General features: G+C 40.1%; 1 protein-coding gene across 3 annotated transcripts in view; it reads left to right on the top strand.

The window, feature by feature from the left end:
- LOC133413705 (ARF GTPase-activating protein GIT2-like) overlaps positions 1 to 19,328 on the top strand; it is a 21,504-nt gene extending 2,176 nt beyond the window's left edge. The window contains exons 3-21 of one of the 3 annotated variants that reach the window (XM_061698404.1): positions 107 to 240; positions 325 to 455; positions 2,940 to 3,045; positions 3,694 to 3,780; positions 3,867 to 3,997; positions 5,880 to 5,974; positions 6,052 to 6,097; positions 7,250 to 7,301; positions 7,378 to 7,450; positions 8,771 to 8,868; positions 8,941 to 9,052; positions 9,530 to 9,681; positions 9,753 to 9,905; positions 10,394 to 10,603; positions 10,763 to 10,852; positions 11,225 to 11,301; positions 11,648 to 11,803; positions 14,489 to 14,552; positions 15,800 to 19,328. In XM_061698404.1, coding sequence (XP_061554388.1) covers positions 107 to 240; positions 325 to 455; positions 2,940 to 3,045; positions 3,694 to 3,780; positions 3,867 to 3,997; positions 5,880 to 5,974; positions 6,052 to 6,097; positions 7,250 to 7,301; positions 7,378 to 7,450; positions 8,771 to 8,868; positions 8,941 to 9,052; positions 9,530 to 9,681; positions 9,753 to 9,905; positions 10,394 to 10,603; positions 10,763 to 10,852; positions 11,225 to 11,301; positions 11,648 to 11,803; positions 14,489 to 14,552; positions 15,800 to 16,003 — 2,171 coding nt within the window. In that variant the 3' untranslated portion in view covers positions 16,004 to 19,328. Of the gene's footprint in view, positions 1 to 106; positions 241 to 324; positions 456 to 2,939; positions 3,046 to 3,693; positions 3,781 to 3,866; positions 3,998 to 5,879; positions 5,975 to 6,051; positions 6,098 to 7,249; positions 7,302 to 7,377; positions 7,451 to 8,770; positions 8,869 to 8,940; positions 9,053 to 9,529; positions 9,682 to 9,752; positions 9,906 to 10,393; positions 10,604 to 10,762; positions 10,853 to 11,224; positions 11,302 to 11,644; positions 11,804 to 14,488; positions 14,553 to 15,799 lie in introns of all 3 variants that reach the window. The other 2 variants (XM_061698403.1, XM_061698405.1) reach the window with 2 other exon arrangements.

Raw genomic sequence — 19,328 nt, 5'->3', positions numbered from 1 at the left:
CTCCTTTTTCAGCAGGGGGTCAGCTTTTCGCAGTTTTTGGCTATTTGCGGCAAGGCTCGGTCCCGATGCCACTGTATACAAGCCTCATTTTCTAAGTGTTTTACAGAGCCTCGCTGGGCCTCCGTCAACAGAGGCGTGTTGATCTGCGATGAGTGCTGCAGTATCCATCGAGGTCTGGGACGACACAGCTCTCAAGTCCGGCATCTGACCCATGTGGTGTGGCCCCCCTCCCAGTTTCAGGTGACTGCTGCTACTGACTCTACCACCACTGTAGCTGTTGACCATATCACACACATTCATGTTGCGTTAAATGGCTCGTTATAGATGGTGCAGACACTCTACGGCAATGGAGCCAATTCCATTTGGGAGCACAGTCTTCTGGACCCCTCTTCATCCTCATCCTCCTCTTCCTCAGCCAGCGGCAAACGTAAAGCCAACCCTCAAGACCGCGTTCAGTAAGTGTCTTTGTGTGTACGTATTAGGGCTGCAACGAATTCTCGAATGCTTCAGGTACTTTGCATACTAAAAATGCTGGAGGATTTTCCTCGTTCTCGGGGATCCACTACCAGCCCTCCCAGTTTGATTAGTTTGATACTGTATCTGTAATTATGTGTGTACGCCTTTAAGAGGGTGGGCAGCGGAGAGTAGTCTGACGTAAGCGTAAGGAAAAGTAACTCTGGGATATCATAAGACGCTGTTGGCATGAGTTGTAGCGGACGGCAGCTCGCAAGTTTGTGATGTTCTTGTGTTGCCGCGAGTTCAATAAAGCGACTGAAAGTGCACTGGCGACTCCCTTCCTCCTTGACCACTTCATTGCGATACTATTGGTATATACATTAGGGGCCTGTTAATGGCCGGAAAGGGTCAATTGTCAAGCTGAGACATCTCACAGTGCTTAACAAGCACCCTGAATACGTTGGGTCACGTGATAGTCGCGCACACTGTAGTTGTATATTGTGGCCAGTGTACTCGTATCTGCAGGAGGCTACATTTTGAGTCAAGTACTGTTGGTGGGGGGAAAAAAAAAAATTATTGCGAGTGGCAAAGTTTGTGAAAACAATTATTAAGGTAATATTTGTGTTTACTTGTAGTGGTACGCTCGCCTGACTTTGGTGCGGGCAGCGTGGGTTCAGTTCCCACTCAGTGACGGTGTGAATGTGAGTGCGAATGGTTGTCCGTGTCTACATGTGCCCTGCGACTGACTGGCGACCAGTTCAGGGTGTAGTCTGCCTTTCGCCCGAAGTCAGCTGGGATAGGCTCCGGCCCCCCACGACCCTAACCAGGATAAGCGGTGTTGAAAAGGGATGGATGGATTTGTGTTTACCATCGTAGTGTCTTCATTTTCATCTTCATTTTAGTTTAGTGAGTCTGGTCTGACCTAATAAACATACAGCCACGAACCTATTGTATTATGATGTTGCATCCTAAAATGCTAGCTGCTGAAGTGAAGTTGCACAACACTTCCCTTTTTTTAATGAATGCCTTCTGTTTTTTTTAATACTTACAATAAATGCTAATAATGCAAAGAAGAAAAAATGTTAAATTTAAACTGAAATCTATTTGTTTTCTTGCCTCACTGAAAATATTTCTAGACATGAAAATATATTTTGTTGCTCATTGTGAATTTAAGAAATAAAACAGTTGATTACCTAAAAAAAAGTGAAATTGCTTATTTTTTCTTGTGTATTCATAATTGGTCTTTGACGAAGCAAAAATATAATTTATTTGAATACTCGATTATTTGATAAAATGTTTGATAGGATACTCGAATACTAAAAAATTTGAGATTCTAAATCTTTACCCATGTGTACCATGAACATGACTCATACTAAGTGGTCACCATGTTATTTATGACAGTGATTACCAACCAGTGCTGTGGCACATTAGTGTGCTGTGAGAGATCAGGTGTGCTGTGGGAAATTATCCAATTTAGTCAATTGAACAAATGGTCAAAAATACAACAACAACACATAATAAACATTCATACAGGATGGCCACAACTGACTCCCAGACTGGCTAACGGTTAGCGAGTTAACAGCCAGCCACGAAAGTGAGCTCACAACAGCCAACTCGACTTTCATTTGTTGACGCCCACGTCACTCACCAGGCTAGGCTCTGCCTCTTAAAGCGAGACACACTCAAAGTCACAGATAATACAGTGTCAAACATGAGGATGACAACCCCAAGTGGAGAATACTAATACCTACACCTCACGAGCAGATTTTGTTATTTTATAATGCAGAATAATTTTTTTTTGTCTTATTACTTGAATAGTTGATGGGATAGTTGGCAGATAATTGATTCTAAAAATATTCGATAGCTGTACTCCTAATGCGTACAAAAAAAAAAGATTCTATTTGTATTATTATTAGTTAGTTATTATTAGTTACTATTATTCAAATTTATGCAAGTAAATAAAAAAAAAAAATGCAGCGTAGTTCTTGTAAGATCCACGCCACCCCCCTTCTCCAAAAATAAATTATCTTTCTGGTAAAATACCGTTTTTGTTGTTGTTAAGTAATGAAAAAAACCCTGACTTTTATTTGTCAAGATTGTGACTTTTTGTCACCTTTGTTTTTTTTTTTTTTTTTAAATTCAAATATTTACTTTTTCCTTGAGAGAATCAGCCTCCATTGTTTTCGCTTTCACTCCTCAAGCAATGATCATTTACGAGTCATTGTTGTGAACTTCAGCTTTACAGATGCCACGTCTGCTCTGCAAGTGTGTGTTGTGCTAAACCCTCCACAACACATGGTCAATCATACGCAAGGTCATTACAGCCACTCAGTGGATGCGTCTATTTATTCAAGTATTTGACACGCCTGGTGATTGACTGGGGTACGGTGTCTATTGGAGAGGAGGCCGCTATTTAAGGAAATCGTGTTATTTTCACAACACTACATAACAATTAAGAATCAAACCAAATCTGTTGTGTCCAGTCCCAACAAGACAGAGTTTATCAAGGCTAAATACCAGATGTTGGCATACGTTCATCGCATGCCTTGTCGGGAGGATGACAGCGTGACCGCCAAAGATCTTAGCAAGGTAAGAAGTGACAAAATACTGAATGTTTTTTTTTTGTTTTCTCTTTTTGGGGGGGGGGGGCGTGTTCTATGCAAGTGTCACAATTGGGGTTGAATCTGATACCCCCAGAATCGAAATCAGGCCTCTCCCAAATGTGGAAAGAAATCCAATAGAGTGAACCTCTGCTATCTGCATCAACACCATGCATCTAGCATGTACACAATCATGAACCGGTGGTACATAAACGACTGTATTTTATAAATTATTCAACACACAAAAAAAAAACACCACATGGGGCTCATTAATAGTATTAGTTAGCATACTAGCCTAACTAAGATGCTGTCGCTAACACACATTAATAATTGCCGACAGTGGCCGATGTAGTAATGCGGAGGTTATTCAAATCAGCAAAGCCTAACTAAACGCAACATATGGTTTCGTATTTGTATTTTGTTTACTTCCGCGTGGTCATTGCTTGGTGTTGACGCTTGTGGAGGTATTGACATGCAATTTGGGTGTCTTGCATGAATGTCAATAAACACCAATAAACGGATATGTGTTACTTGAAAAGTACATGGAAATAGATGGGAGGCTGGCATTAAAAAGGAATTGAAGCACTTGGACCTTCAGTGTAATTCCAGCCCAACTCACTCGGCTGTCTGTGTGCAGCAACTACATTCCAGCGTTCGAACGGGGAACCTGGAGACCTGCCTGAGACTTCTATCTCTGGGAGCGCAGGCCAACTTCTTCCATCCGGTAAGCGGAGCACTGCCGTCGATAGTTGGTGTTTCCTTTTTAGGTGATATTAATAATATGTTTATTTATTTTTCGCGGGGTCACAGGAGAAAGGAAATACACCGTTGCACATAGCGGCAAAAGCGGGACAACTGTTACAAGCTGAACTGTTGGCTGTGTATGGAGCTGATCCAGGAGCTCTGGACTCCAGTGGGAAGACTCCCATTGACTACGCCAGGTAAAGCCAGGCCAAAGCGAGTCAATTACAGTCGAACTCCTCCAAATGCGGTACAGTGTTCCCTCAAAAAGTCAAACAAAAGCTGTCATTGTGCATGAAGTCATGCGAGACTTCAGCTCAGTGAGGATATACAGCAGTTAGAGGCAAACATTTGTGCTTGTAGTTTTTTTTTTTTTTTTTTTTTTTTGTAATTCCAGCCCAATTCACTCGGCTCTCTCTGTGCAGTAATATGAGGGAATAGGCCAGTCCATCTGTAGATAAAAAAAAATAAAAGTGAGAGGTAAAGTTAAATGTATCCATCTAATGTTAATTTTAATAAATTAAAATTAATGCATTAGTTAGACTATAATTTTTTAACCAGTTATTTACCAAAATGAATATGAATGTTTTTATTTTATTTGCAATAAATCACAATTTATTTTATTATTTACAACAACACAGTTAACCATTTATTAAAGGAGATCAATAAATGCATTTAAAATAGTTAAGCGTGTTTTAATGGCAAAATAATAGTTCATTGTCATTTTTTACAGGTCGTGTAATTGTTTATCTAATAAAATAAATGCAAAAGTGACAAATGTGATTTAATTATTTACAATAAATCAATTAACAAAATATTTAAAAAATTCCAAATTCGGAATTGTGTATGTAAATGTTTTCACAATATATCTTAAAATAAATCAATAAACCTATTATTAAATGAGATAAATAAAAAATGCATGTAATGTGTACATTTATTCCAAAAACAAAATAATTCATTCTCAATTTTGTATTTGACTATTTTCAATAAATGTGATATAATGAATGAGCCTATTATTTAAAATAAATTTAAAAAAGTACTAAAATTGGGAAACGTATATGGGTTTTTTATTATTTACAATAAATCTAATAACCATTTGTTTACTGATAGGAGTCAGTGATAATTCATTCTCCTTTCGTTTCATATTTTATAATCAATGTAATTAGCGTGAATGGGCCAATTATTGACAATATCCGATAAAAAAAAAAAAGTATTTTTTTTAGGTGGTATTTGGGGTAAAAAGTTTGAGAACCATCATATATAAATGGATACAAAAATAAATATAACATGAATAAATAGATGTATTAATTGTAGGGGCAGTAACTATAAAACGAAATAAGGTGATGAGTATCACTTTAGACACCTTCTTGTTCTCTCTCCGTTACGTCTTTGCCGCTGAGTAGTTTTACTTTTAGTTTTATTTTACTTCTACTTTTGCACAACAGTTAAGAGTGGTAAAATGTTGAATTAAAATATTGCGCCATACAGTTAATGAAGGCATTGGGTCTGGAATGAATGAATTCACTTCAAACGGTTTCCGTTGAACAATTGTTTCGAAACACGCACAGGATATGAAACATAACTGTTGGATCTCAGGAGAAGAACAAAAACCAGATGTGTGTACTATTTATTTTTTCAGTGACATAGCCAGAAGGTAAAAAAAAATCAAATAAATCAAAACAGTGATCCGCCGTTAGCATCCAGTTCGACACGGTGAGCACGAGATGATGATGTCCCATGATGACTGACTAATTCAGTGAGCGTAAGACTGAAGTGTAATTCAGTAGGCCGGCATGCTAAGATGAAGCATTTAGTGGCTTCTTCTGATACTTGCTCCATAAAGCACTTTTATACAATTTTTCTTTAACATCATTGTTTTACACTTATCCCAGGGTTTTCCAAATTATTTACAGCCAAACGATCTCAATAAAAAAATAAAAAGCTCAAAACGGGCAATAGGATGTAATCCTTTAAAAACATTTGACCTTGGTGGCAAAAAACTGACTTGGGACCCGAATTTGTGCTCATGTAATTTGTCCTGTCCTAAGGGATTCTTTACTTGATCCAAACTTGTTATTGCAGACAAGCTGGGCATCAGGAGCTGGCCGAGCGCCTCGTGGAGATCCAATACGAACTCACCGACCGCTTAACGTTTTACCTATGTGGACGTAAGCCAGGTAATAATGACAAGCATTGACCTTAAAGTGCCACCCGCCTAGTGGCGGAGAATTTGACGTTGATGGTGTTGTTGCAGATCACAGATTTGGGCAGCACTTCATCATCCCTCAAATGGCAGACAGGTACACCTGCTTTTAATATAGAGCTCTGGAAGAAAAAATTAAGAGGCCAAGAGACGAAAATTGCTGGACATTTTTTGGGGTATTTGGGCCATTTTACTTTTTATGCAAATGCTCAAAATGACTATAGTGGTGAGTATTTCAAGGTACGAGCTGTTGTTCAGCAGATTTCTTTGCTTTGACATGCAAGCAAAAATTAGAGATACAAACGCTGTATGGCATTGAACTCAACTCTCTTCTCAATAAGCATCAGTTAGGCAGATAGTGAACAATTCTTAAAAAAACAAAACCAAAAAAACAGGCCTTAAGCTGTTTATCACCGGTCCCAGTTTGAGATTACTGTCACACTAAAGATAAATCAAACAGAATTACACGTTTTGTAATCAAAACAGCCGCATAACTTTGCCTCAAGTCTGCTAGATTCATGCTAACACATAATGACCATAATCACCATAAATGCACTCACTGTGTTATAACCCTTAGTAATGGATAGTTGAACACAAACGGTGCAGCGAAGAACTACCCATATTACTGCAGCAAACAAGGAGCTGAGATGTCTCCTTGTACAGGATTGTACTGCATTCAGGTGGCTGAAAGGAGCAGCCCGATGTCTATTGAAGTGAAGCACAAAATGTGACAGAAACAGTTGAATTTCTTTACATTCGTTTTAATGAAGTTGCTATTGCTATTTTATCTTATCAAAACCTACATTACAAAAAAATTTTGGGGGGGGGGGCAGGAATGGATTCATGACATTTCAATTCATTTCAATGGGGAAATATGATTTGAGATAGTGGTCACCGAACGAATTTAACTCATATCTCAAGGCAACGCAATTTGTATTTGGAATTTGAGAGTGATGTTGTCAATGGTTTATAGAATAAAATAAAAATGGTCATTTTTACGCTAAGAGAACTGATAATTTTGCAGTAATCGTTTATTTTTTCCCAGAGCTGTGTCATATACAAAAACATAAATGCTTGTTTTGAATTGAGTAGATTTTCATCAATTAATAAAAAAAAACATTTCCAACACTGCCTTCTTTTGATGGCTGCAGGAATAAGTAAGTATCTGTCATGTCTTTCTGACTGTGTGTACCGTTTTGTGTTTGATTAAAATTAAATTGAGTGTTGTTTTTTTTTTGTTTTTTTTTAGCAGTCTCGATTTATCCGACTTTGCAAAAGCTGCCAAGAAGAAGCTCCAGTCTGTAAGCTCTCCTGTTTCATTACATATTTTTGATTCCATACCATTGTTTTAACTGGTTGTTCTTCTTTTTCTTCCAGCTAAGTAACCATCAGTTTGAAGAGCTTGCTATGGACGTTTACGACGAAGTGGACAGACGGGAAATGGACGCAGGTAGAACGCGGCGAAAACACTTGTTGCGTTGCAGCCTGTTGACCTTAATGTAACGTAAAAGTTCTACTCTTAGACAGGAAATGAATAAAAGCGCAATGTAACGATGACCCTTCATAAGCACAACTTAGTTCCTCTCGGTGTCATTGTCACCCGTCCCCAGGCATCCGAGTAACAACAAAGTGAGGTTAAAAGACCTTGAATGCAGCACGACTGCTACTGGATGCACATCCACATATTGCTCTCCCCTCCTACTCCATAGTCTGCATTTGGCTCCCTGCTGCTTAATCCTCATTTCGCCAAATTAAATTCTAGCTGAATTGTTTGTCAGTGGAGCAGAACCTAGACAGAAATCTCATTTGGTTTGTCACAGTCACTGCACACTTTGATTGCACCTCGTTGTGAGTTGTTGCCAGGTATGCGATGGCCTTTTATTGATGTTTGAAGGAGACTATCCATCCATCAGTTTTCTATACCGCTTACCCTCATTACGGTCGTGGATGAGCTGGAGCCTATCCCATCTGACTTTGGGTGAAAGGTGGGCTACACCCTTGACCTGTCACCAGCTAATCGATTGCCCTGGCTGTGTCGCTATATTATAATAATGCAAAGTGAGGAAATGGGTGAGAAATGCTGTCAAAGAGAGAAGTTGTTGGCATTAATCACCCCATTCATTGACTGCACTTGTGCATTTTGCAGACAGAGATAATTTGAAACATGATTTTCTTTCGCGGGCCATATAAAATGCTGTGGTGGGCCGGATCTGGCACCTGGAGAAAAAAATTACATCAAACTTTCCACACTATTTTTCCTTCCCTGATATGGATTAATTCAGAATATTCTCAGTCACAGTCTTCATTCGCCGGGAAACACGGTGACTTGTAGTTAGCATGGCTGCCTCACAGGTCTGAGGTTCTGGGTTGGAATCCCAGCGCCGAATTCCATGCATGTTAGGTACATTGAGGACTTAGAACTGCAAAGCGTACGCGAGCCCCCATAAAGATAGCATGGATTGTATTTTCATTCGTGGAGGCCGCACGTCATCACCGAGCCACGGAATTTGTCGATTAGTGTGCAGATCCTCGTGTGTTTGCGCATCCAGCAGACACATGGCCAAACACAAATACCTTATCCTAATCTGAGCGGCCACTGCAGTTTTGCTTAATTATTGGCTCTGACATGATAGTGTTTCCGCACAGTCTGGCTTAATATCACACTTAATGGATGGGCAGACACTCTAGAGGCCCAACGACTTGTATAGAACCAATTGAAGAGTAAATTTCCATACTATGTCTTCTTGAATGTGTATGTTTTTTCTTCTAGTGTGTTTGGCCACTCAAAACCACAGCACATTGGTAACAGACACCACGGTGGTGCCTTTCCTGCCAGTCAACCCCGAGTACTCCTCCACCAGAAACCAAGCAAGCGCTGCCCCATTTTTTTTCTACTTATATTCATGTGTATTGTATTTCATTCCTGAATTGCTCCCTCAGGGTCGTCAGAAGTTGGCGAGGTTCAGCGCCCATGAATTTGCCACCTTGGTCATCGATATTCTGACAGACGCCAAACGTCGGCAGTGGGGGAACTCCTGCGAAAGTCCCAAAGGTGTGAAAATTCAACCATTTGTTGCTTTTTCTAATTTGAGTGGAGAGTAACTGGAGCCTATCCCAGCCGACTTTAAGTGAGAGGTGGCACTTATAGAAAAGTGTATTAATTTAAGAAGTTTTGAAGAAAATGCTCAATATAGTGTTCCCCTTCTATATTACAGTGCAGCGTTCTCTCCCTGCTATATCCTATTTTAAATTTTTTTTAAATTTATTTTCAGTGATCGTTTTTGTATGGGTCTGTACAGTAAACCTACTGCAATGCTCTTGCATGTGGGAAAGGAGAGCCATAGTCGCTGAGCATTTTTCAATTGTTTATTGAACACTGGGAGAACATGAACACACACTGAGCACAATTTTTTTTTAATTTGGTCTCTATATGGTGGATTTTCACCTGTTGTGGGTGAGTCTGGAACGTAACCCCCACCATGAACTTCAAAGTTCACCTTGTAACTTCTTTGAATCTCTCTCTATACAGAAAGTGTAGAGCTGATCCTGCAGGGAATAAACAGTCACCACAACAGCGAGAGCCAGGAAAACGACCAACCTGACTACGACAGCGTGGCCTCGGACGAAGATCCGGTCCAGGAGGCGACCCTCGCGGACAACGACACCGATGGAAGGACCAAGGTTTGACGAGGCACCTCCTCCCGTTCGTCTTTTTGTTTTCCTGACATCGATCAAATGAATCTTGCCACCAGAGCTCCGAGTCAGACGACCTGTCGGACGGCCCCATCACGGTGCGGGAGTTCATGGACGTGAAGAGCGCCCTCACAGCCTCGGAAGCCAAAATCCAGCAGCTCCTCAAAGTCAACTGTCACCTGAGCGAAGAGCTGCGAGCAATGCAGGGCAAGGTTAGTTAAGTCTCGAGCCTGCAGGTGACTCCTTCATGTCGACACGCAGTCTTTGTCAGTGAATCAGACATCGTTGTCTCATTTCCTGTGCTGTGCTGCTCATGAACACCCAACGCCTTTTTTTTCCTGGCAGCGAGTGTGTTAGCTTGCTTCACTGCTGATTCATTCGCCAGCCAGGTTTCACACTTCACTTTAGGTAGCCCTCTAAAGCAAATAAAGTGGATCTGTTTTTTGCTAAATGGGTTTGCTCTTTTCAAAATTGTAATTTTTCATTTTTAACATATTACAAGCATCTTTTTCACCAAATCCATTAAATAAATTGAGCACGAGTTGCTCGTATGCTCGTAACTCGTAAGTTCGGGTACTCGTCAGTCAAGGCACGGCCGTAACTTAAAATAGCTGAATTGTTTTTTTCCTTGAGTTACGGCTGCAATTTCCTCCATTATTAATGCCCTGCCGTCCCGCTTCACATGTTTTGTCCTCCCCAGCTGAACTCTCTGCAAACGGAGAACACAACGCTGCGTTGGCAGGCCCCCGGGGCACAGCACCACCCCCAGGGTCCCGTGGGACGACGGCAGACCCGCGGCGGGCGCGCCATGTCCATGTACGAGACCGGCTCCACCACCAGACAGTGCCCCCACCGCGACGACACCGCTCGTCGGGACGATGGCGTCATCTTGCAGCCCTTCCAGGCCAACGTAAGCACCACGGGGGCATTGCGGCTCCTGTTCGGCTGTTGACGTGACTCGGTAGACATGCCTGGCTTGGAGCTGGTGGTGTTTTTGTTTTGTTTTGTTATTTGTGATCATTCATTCATTTCAATGGAGTTGGCTCAACTTGGTGTGACCCTTTTCTAGATAGGGAGGGGTCCTTTGGGAACGGCGGCTTCCTCCCTCCCATCCTTCCCCTCTTCCCTGTCCTGGTCCCGGGATGAGAGATCTCGAAGGGTTAAGTACTGGAGGGCTCCACAAAAAGCACCCCCGCCCTCCCTTTTTACGCTAGTCGCCTCTCACCTGACGTGCGTTTCATTAAAAGCAGCTTGGCTTGCCTTGCTGACTGCATACTCGCTTTTGACTGAACAACTGTTGCTGAAGCAGAGCTGCTTAAATCCAGACGCAGCGTACAAATGTCCTTGAAAGAAAGCTTTAATGTGCTTCATGGCTCTTTATAAGAACATTCACCATTCATGCCAGCATTTCTTTGCATTGACTAATCGCATCCCCTCGCTTGTCATCCTTATTGCGTCCGACAATGCATGATTGTGTGGTTTTGTCTGCGCATTTGGATCGGATGGTAATTGTCTGGTATCACCACCACAGGGGTGCAGTTTGGAGGCACACAGCACCATGCTGAATTGTGACACTGCGCCCTGCCACTCTGAACCAGAGGTGACTGGGTAAGAAATGTCTTTGGTCAAACTGGAGCTTTACTAAGTGGTGGGGCGGAAACCGTGCATCTTCAAAACCACCACGATTCAGGAAACCCAAAAACATGGCATGTTTGTTGAGCCATTAGCTTTGCATCATCAAAGAGAGAGAGCCATTTTCAGCACTTTATATTGGTCAATAAATTGTTTCGGGGGAAAAAAACAAAAAACGGACCCACGTGGGGAGTTGGGGAATTCTTTTTCTCAAAAACGCTGGTCAAATTCTGAATTGTACAACCTCAGGATTGTTTGACTATAGAGTAGTCGTGACTGTGTGATGCTCCTCTCCCTCGCCCGTTTTGCGCGTCTTCAGCAGCACCCTGGCAGGCTCCGAGGTGGCGCAGGGTGAAACGGAGGGCAAGGAAGACGCTGCAACCCTGCCCTGTACGGAGGACGTCATCTGTAAGACGGAGCAGATCACCAAGAACATTCAGGAACTTCTGAGGGCCGCTCAGGAGACCAAACATGAAAGGTAGTTCATTCCTGAGTAAATGGAAGTTTGCACTAAACCCTCCACAAAGAGATCAATCATGTACAGTGGTACCTTGACTTACGAGTCTTCCAACGTAAGTTTTTTTGTCTTACAAGCTGTTGCTCGGTGAATTTAATATAACTTAGTTATATTTTATACCTGTGAGCTTTTTCTCACCATGGGTCTTAAGAAAGTAAGTGCTGAGAGAAGCGGATGATGATGTCGATTCTGCCCCTCTCCCTGAGCGTGCCATAGCCAGTTTGGCAGATAGCAAACAGTTTTCCCAAAAAAAAAAAAAGGCCAAGTCTGCTTGTCTCATGCTGTTTAATGCCACTCCCAGTTGAGGTTTACTGTAAAACTAAACACACAACAAAGCCAAATACATGTGGTGTATTTAAGCAAACCACATAACTTTGTCTTACAAAAGTTTCCTAGCTTAATGCTAACACACAATGCAAAATTCCATAGACAGGCCGACGAAACTAGCATCGAATCGCGGTAGTTCTAAACGCAAACGGTGCAACACATACAGAGAGCGCAAGTAGAAATATTCACAGGCATATATTTTTAACGTTTCATTCATAACATTATGTGTAATTATGTTATTACCGCATGTTTTTACAGTACAGTGATTTATTTATTTATTTATTTATTTTAAACGTTACAGAAAATGTGTTGTTTTGGGGAGGTGGGCCTGGAACAAATGAATGGCATTTACATTCATTTCAGTGAGTAAAGTTGACGGTCATGGAACAAATTAAACGGCTTCATACACACTGCAGGTCATGTTGCCCAATTCGGATTTTTTGTCATATCCGATCTTTTTATGCAGTTGTTCACATTACAAAAACAAATGCGGCTTCTACTGTGGACGGAACACGTCCGTGTTGTCACACGCATCTTCTTTTCGCCACTGACTGTTTTCTGCTGCTTCGTCCGCCGTTGACGTTCTGCGGCGTCTGTTTTGTCGAATAATTGTGACGTTTGTTGCCTTTTGATGACGCATAGGTCGGACACGTGACCCGTGAGCGTCCATACTGCACTCGCGTCGGATACATATCCGATTTATAGTCACATATTATGAAAGAGGCCCATGTCGGATGAATTGAACTGTTCACATGGACATGATAAAAATTATATGCATGTCACATTGGGCAAAACAAAATCGGAATTGACCTGTAGTGTGAACGTATCCTCTATCTTTGTTGTTTCTAGGTCAGCACTTTGTCATGTTTGACCTGAGGGTGTAGGACACGACTGGGCCTCATTCAGACTGTGACTGACCCCCGAGCAACATTAGAGACTAATGTGTCTAAAGAGAAGCAGCTATATTCTTCAGCACACGTGACACAGGGTACACACATACTGATTTTTAAAATTGCGGAGCAACAATAGCTAATCAGGAAGCGATCTGAAACTGGCATTGTTAAAAAAACAAAACAAACAAAAACGTGTGCTCGCTGCCATTCACACTTATGCGCCACATTTCTCCAAATATGTGCTTGACAGTGCCTTCTTTAAATGCTTATTTAATTGTTCGCCTTCGCAGCCAGTTAGAGTTACGTCGAAAACGTATACAGCAGGAGTCAGGAGAGACAAAATGGGGCCATCGCCGAGACATCTCTCACTTTCCTCGACTGTGTATGAATCGGTTCCTTTGTTTGGCGTTAAAGCAACACGACAGTACACATGCAGTGGTGTAAAAATCCAATTTATGATAATAAATATAAAAACAGCATACTAAATGAAATATAAATATTAACATTAAATACATTCAAAATTACATTAAATAAAAATAGATTCAATCACAAACAAAAATACAAATATAATGCAAATGATAAATGTTAATATATGAATAAATAATCCAATAAAAAACACAGTTTATTCGTAAAGTACATTCATATACTAAATAAATATACAAAAAGAATAAAATATAAACATAACAAAATCATAATACTGGGAGATGAATAAATAAAAATAGAATGTAAAGAAATCTGATACAAACTGTATACTTTGTCTATAAATTACACATAAAACACTAAATAAATAATATACAAATAATAATGCATACAAATTATATAAAAATACTAAATTATAATACATGAATAAAATGTAAAATTTCACAAATATTGAATGACGTTTTTTATTACTACCAATAAAAAGACGATTAATGTACAAATAAAAAATAATGCTTGAACAATGTAAATCTAATAAGGCTAATATAGACAATTAATTAAAGATTATAGAATAAAAAATACAAATAAAGTAAAAAATAAAATAAAAATACATTGTAAACACTAGAAAAGCTATATTTACATGGGAAAAAGTGCCAAATTTTATAGTTTCAATGCTCACTCAGATACATTTTTACAAATAGTTAAAGCTAATTTTACAAATCGAATACAAATCAGCTTTATTTACAGACTTGAGGCGCAGGCAGAGAAAAACCGGGTACACAAATTGAAGCAACTATTGAGAGAAATACATACATACCAATGAAGTACTAGAAAATTTACATTTACAATAAAAAGCGTCGTACAAGAGCAGCAGTATCAAGTCAGGATGGAAAATAAGCCTTTAGTCATCCCACAACGGGGGACTTCATACTTCCAATTAAGTGTGTATACAGGGTATGACACGGTTAGACCACTGACCATTCATGTGTATTTGTGTCTCTCTGGACAGCTTCCTTCCATGTTCAGAGAAGATCTGTGTGGCTGTGAAGGAGATGGCCGCTCTGTTTCCCAAGGTAACCCAACACCGTCGGACGCCCCGCCGTACAACAGTAGCATTTGTTGACTACACAATGTGCAGACATGCAGGCTCTCTTGCGCGTTGCATTAATGTTGTTATTGGATAGTTTACATTCACACGAACATTGTTGCCAACTAATTTTTTTTCGGGGATGTTGCTAAAAGTTGATAAGTGACATTGCGTGACGATGTCATTGCCTGATTAACATTACGTCGATTACACAGTGGGATTCCTCAAAATGGCCATCTCTCGCAGAAGAAAAATAAATACATAAATAATTAAAGTTGTTACTATAAACGCATCACATTATACTGTAGGTTTATTTTATTCATATTTGTCTTAGATATAGTTGTATCAACGTTTGATTTTGACTGTGTTTGTTGAACTTGAATGTGTCGAGTAAATGCATACAGTGGATATATAAAGTCGACACACCCCTGTTCAAATGCCAAGTTTTTGCGATATAAAACATGAGACTAAGATAAATCATTTCTAAACTTTTCCCACCATTATTAATGTGACCACCTGTACAACTCAAAATATATATATATTCAAGCAGAAGTAAAAATGTGCTTTGTTTTTAAATGCTTTTTATCACGTAAAGCACATTGAGTTACCTTTTGTATGAAATGCGCTATATAAATTTGTCTTGCCTAAAAATAAACAAGAGATAATGTGGTTGCACAAGTTTGCACACCCTCTTATAACTGGGAATGGGACTATGTTCAGAATTAAGCAGTCACATTCAAACGGGACGCACCACACAACCCCCACCATATAAAGTGCCTCTGATTAACCCCAAATGAAGTTCATATGTTCTAGTAGGCTTTTCCTGAGAGTTTTGTAGTCACATCTTGCACTAGCCAAGGTCCGCATAGTTTCCACAGCATCAGAGGGATCTCAATGTTCAAAGCTATCGGTCAGGAGAAGGGTACTAAAGAATTTCCAAAGCAATAAATATACCATGGACTTGGACTGTATGACGTCTTAGCATTTGAGTTTGAGTATTAAAAGTTGCCAAACGATTTCAATACAATTTTAATTAACGTAGCAAAATTTGTTGCTTGGTGCTTTTTGTGGGAAACGTTGCTCGGTAAGTCTGAAAACTAGCTAAATGTAGCAACAAAAGTGCTAAGTTGGCCTCAGTGACAAGGAGAGGTTTTTTACGGGTGTCGCCATGGCGACCGACTCTTGTCTGTCTTTGTCATCGCTCTTATCTCAGCGCTCTGTCTTCCCTGGCAGAGGCCGTCATCGGAGACGGTTCGCGGCTCCCTGTCGCTGCTCACCTCCAGCGCCGGCCGGCTGCACGGCGAGTGCCGCGGGCCGTGCCCCCCCGCCGCCGCCGACGCCCAGCTGGTCACGCAGCAGGTCATCCAGTGCGCCTACGACATCGCCAAAGCCGCCAAGCAGCTCGTCACCGTGACCACCAAAGAGAACAACAACTAGCCAGAAACCCCCCTACAAACCACCCACAAGTTATCACTTCACGTCCTAGAAAATTACATTCCTTTAGCTTGCAAAATTTAACAGTATTTGTTACTACCTTGATAGTGAACCACAATGAGGCGTTTAGGCGAGGGGTTCGCAAACTGTTTGGGTCCGTGGGAAAAATATTTAAATTCAATCCAATTAAACATAACTACAATGTGCATCCCTAAATGCCATAGGAATTAAAAGGTTGGCTACTTGTGAGAAAGGCTTTGTCCGGGTGAAAAGTCATATATTTCCAAGATGGAAGTTGTTATAGATATTATAATATAAAAGTCAAAGTTTAACCAGGTTCAAATCTGAACAAGTAAATTTCAAAACTATACCTTTATTTACATATTACACTTTTTTTATTTCGGAAAAGGCGCCTTAATTATCTAAAAACCAAAATTTTGTGAACCCCCAAGCTACGGCCTCTGGACCCCAGTTTGAGAACCGCCTGCTTTTAGACTGAGGAGAATGTTACCTCACGATTGCAACACCTAGCGTTTAGCATTCCGCTGATAGCAACTGTGTTATTACACGGATTTGTGGCTAACCCCAGTTTCAACCCAGTGTTACAAAGCAGGTTGGATATGTCACTATGGTAACTACAGTAAACCCTTGCTACTTGTAGGGGATAAAGGCCGAACCCTGCTTCGAATAGCAAAAAAAGGGAGAAATTAATCCCTGAATGTTTTTTTTAAATAATTGCCTTTGTTAATAGTTGAAATCATAAATATACCAGAAAATATTATCCCATAACACCTAAATAAGTGATTTGATTAAAAAAAATGTAAAATGTATATCACTTTTGAAAATCTTTCAAAATACCAATAACAAAACTGCCATTAGTTAGCTTGAGCTTCTTGTAGTAGCCACTAATCAGAGCAAAAGTAGTATGTGGCGAAGACTTTTCGTAATTTCCGCTGACAGCCCGGGATAAATGTAGCTCCTCCCTGACATACAAAGAACAGTCGATGTCACACGTCAACATGCTTCCCTGACACCAATTACTACTTTCCTAATAGGCTTTGTCGCAATCTTGTAGCATCGGAGGGTGCTCCAGAAAGAGGCGGGAATAGCTGAGTTTTGCAGCAAATAGCTGGGGGTAGGTTCCATGCGAATAAGTGAATTTGTGAATAGCAAACCGGGAAATAGTCGACATCAGTGTTTTTGGTACAGCCACACTTGTGTGTGTGTGTGTCTGTCTGTCTTGTCTGTGTCTTAAGCGCTCATTTGAAATCCATTTCAAGAACATTATGCAAATGGTGTGGAACCTCCGAAGTTTAACACAGTCAAACAGTCGCCGTTATGAAGACCTTTCGTAACCCCAGTCAAAGTTTTAATTCGCCTTTTAGTATTATGAATATAATAAAGTAAAAGTACTCATCCCAAAAAAACATATATTTGTTTTTGTTCTGCCTGTGTCCCTGTCACAAATTTGTATAATACTACTAAGATCGACCTTTATTGAGCCAAGGGACATATTTGACATCTGACGGCACACCACCAAACAAAAAATGTCAATTAGGTTTAATTGTACCTTCTTCGCTTTAGCGGATGAGCATTTACTTGTTCTGCCTGTCACTATACGTCACTCGCATAGATGAACAAAGATGCATTATTTGTACAGTAAAATATTTCTTCAAAGTAGAACACAGTCAAGCTGTTGCTTTAGTAACCATACAGGCAACGTTCTAGGTCACATTTGAGCATTTCGTAAGTATAATATGACTAAAATAAAGTAAAACTACTCACGCCCCACCCCCCCCCCCCCACCCCAAAATTATGCCAGTCACTATACATTGCTGGCATAGATAGCTGAACAAAGCTATATTATTTGTAGTAAATACTTTTTCGGACCGTTTAAAGATGGAGTTTGCTAGGAAGATTTTAATTTAGCGGTACTTCAAACACACAAATGATTCACACCCTATTCGGTCACACCTTCTCTCGCTACAGGGTCTGATTAACTATTGTCGTGCCGTGACAAGTTTTAAAGTAATAATTGCAATTAGATACACTAGACGGGGCCAGAGAGAACATTTCTGAAAGATAGTTTTTAACAATTTTCAACTGTCAAGTCATACAGACAGTTTTACCATCTGTGACAAAGTGTTTTTTTGGGGTTTTTTTAAACTGAAAACGCCACATTTAAGTGAAATTGGATACCCCGGTAATTTAGCGCGGCACACCTGATAGTCTCTCATAAAACTCTGTTCCGCCGCAAAGTAGTTGGGGATCACTGCTGTAGCATACTTACATAAAATGAACTTGTATATGTAATTGATATTTGATAATTCTTTCCCATGTCGCATTTCCGCCATGACACCTTCTAATTTGCGATCGGTACCATTCTGTGATGGCATCACGTTATTAAAATAAACAGACAAACGTCAAAGAAGAAGCAAAAATTATTGGTTGAATTGCACCACTTTGGTTCGACTTTGGAGGTTCCGCTGTGTATAAAAATGTATGTATCAATGTAATTATCAGATTTAATCCAAATGCTTTTGTTGTATTTGTGAAACGTGTGTCATACCTCTTGAGAAAAACACCAGTGTTTCTTTTCGTAAGCTTTTTTTTTTTTTTTTTTTCCAAGTATGAGGTCAGCATTTTGTAGGCATAAACACCAGACGAGATATTAAAGGCGACATGTTATGGATTTTTTCGCCCACAATTTGAAACAGTTCCCATGTGTCTTAATAACTTGTCTGACGTGCTTTTTTCCAAATCTGAAAACTTGATGTGTGTCGCAAGCACTCCAGAGACACAATTATTTCTATAAAAGCTATTAAAAAGTCAATTTTCCCATAATATGTCCTCTTTAAGTCAAGGTGTTTCAAACGTTTTCAAGACCCAAACTGGTTGGAGCCGAAGTTTGGGAAACTTTGATCCAAGTAAATGTACCATTTCAATCAACTGATCTTACGTGCCACTTTCTGGCCTGAAAACCGGAGGTGGAAAAAGTAACAGAATACCTCGGCCACACGGAGCCCAGTGAAGTTGGTCTAAGTTACATTTGTTGTTTATAACGGCGTCGAAAGAGACGTCATTCAATGTCATCTTGTTTACTCACTGTAATGCAACGAAAACAGCAGCCTATTAACATGTACCAAGCAATTCTGTCCAACTATGAACATAAAATATGTTTGCCTTTAATTTAACAGATGCCATCTACTTCCAACTTGATGTATTTGTTGTTTTTAACAATGTGTGCTGCAACTTACCATATTTATTCTGAGGTGGGAGAAAAGTCACACTTCCTTGGTACTTATAAATGTTTTTTTTTTCTCATAAC

This window comes from Phycodurus eques, chromosome 15, assembly GCF_024500275.1.
Source record: "Phycodurus eques isolate BA_2022a chromosome 15, UOR_Pequ_1.1, whole genome shotgun sequence".
In the NCBI taxonomy this organism is placed as follows: domain Eukaryota; kingdom Metazoa; phylum Chordata; class Actinopteri; order Syngnathiformes; family Syngnathidae; genus Phycodurus; species Phycodurus eques.
Note: the sequence above shows the minus strand (reverse complement) of the source record. Positions and strands in the feature narration are given on the sequence as shown.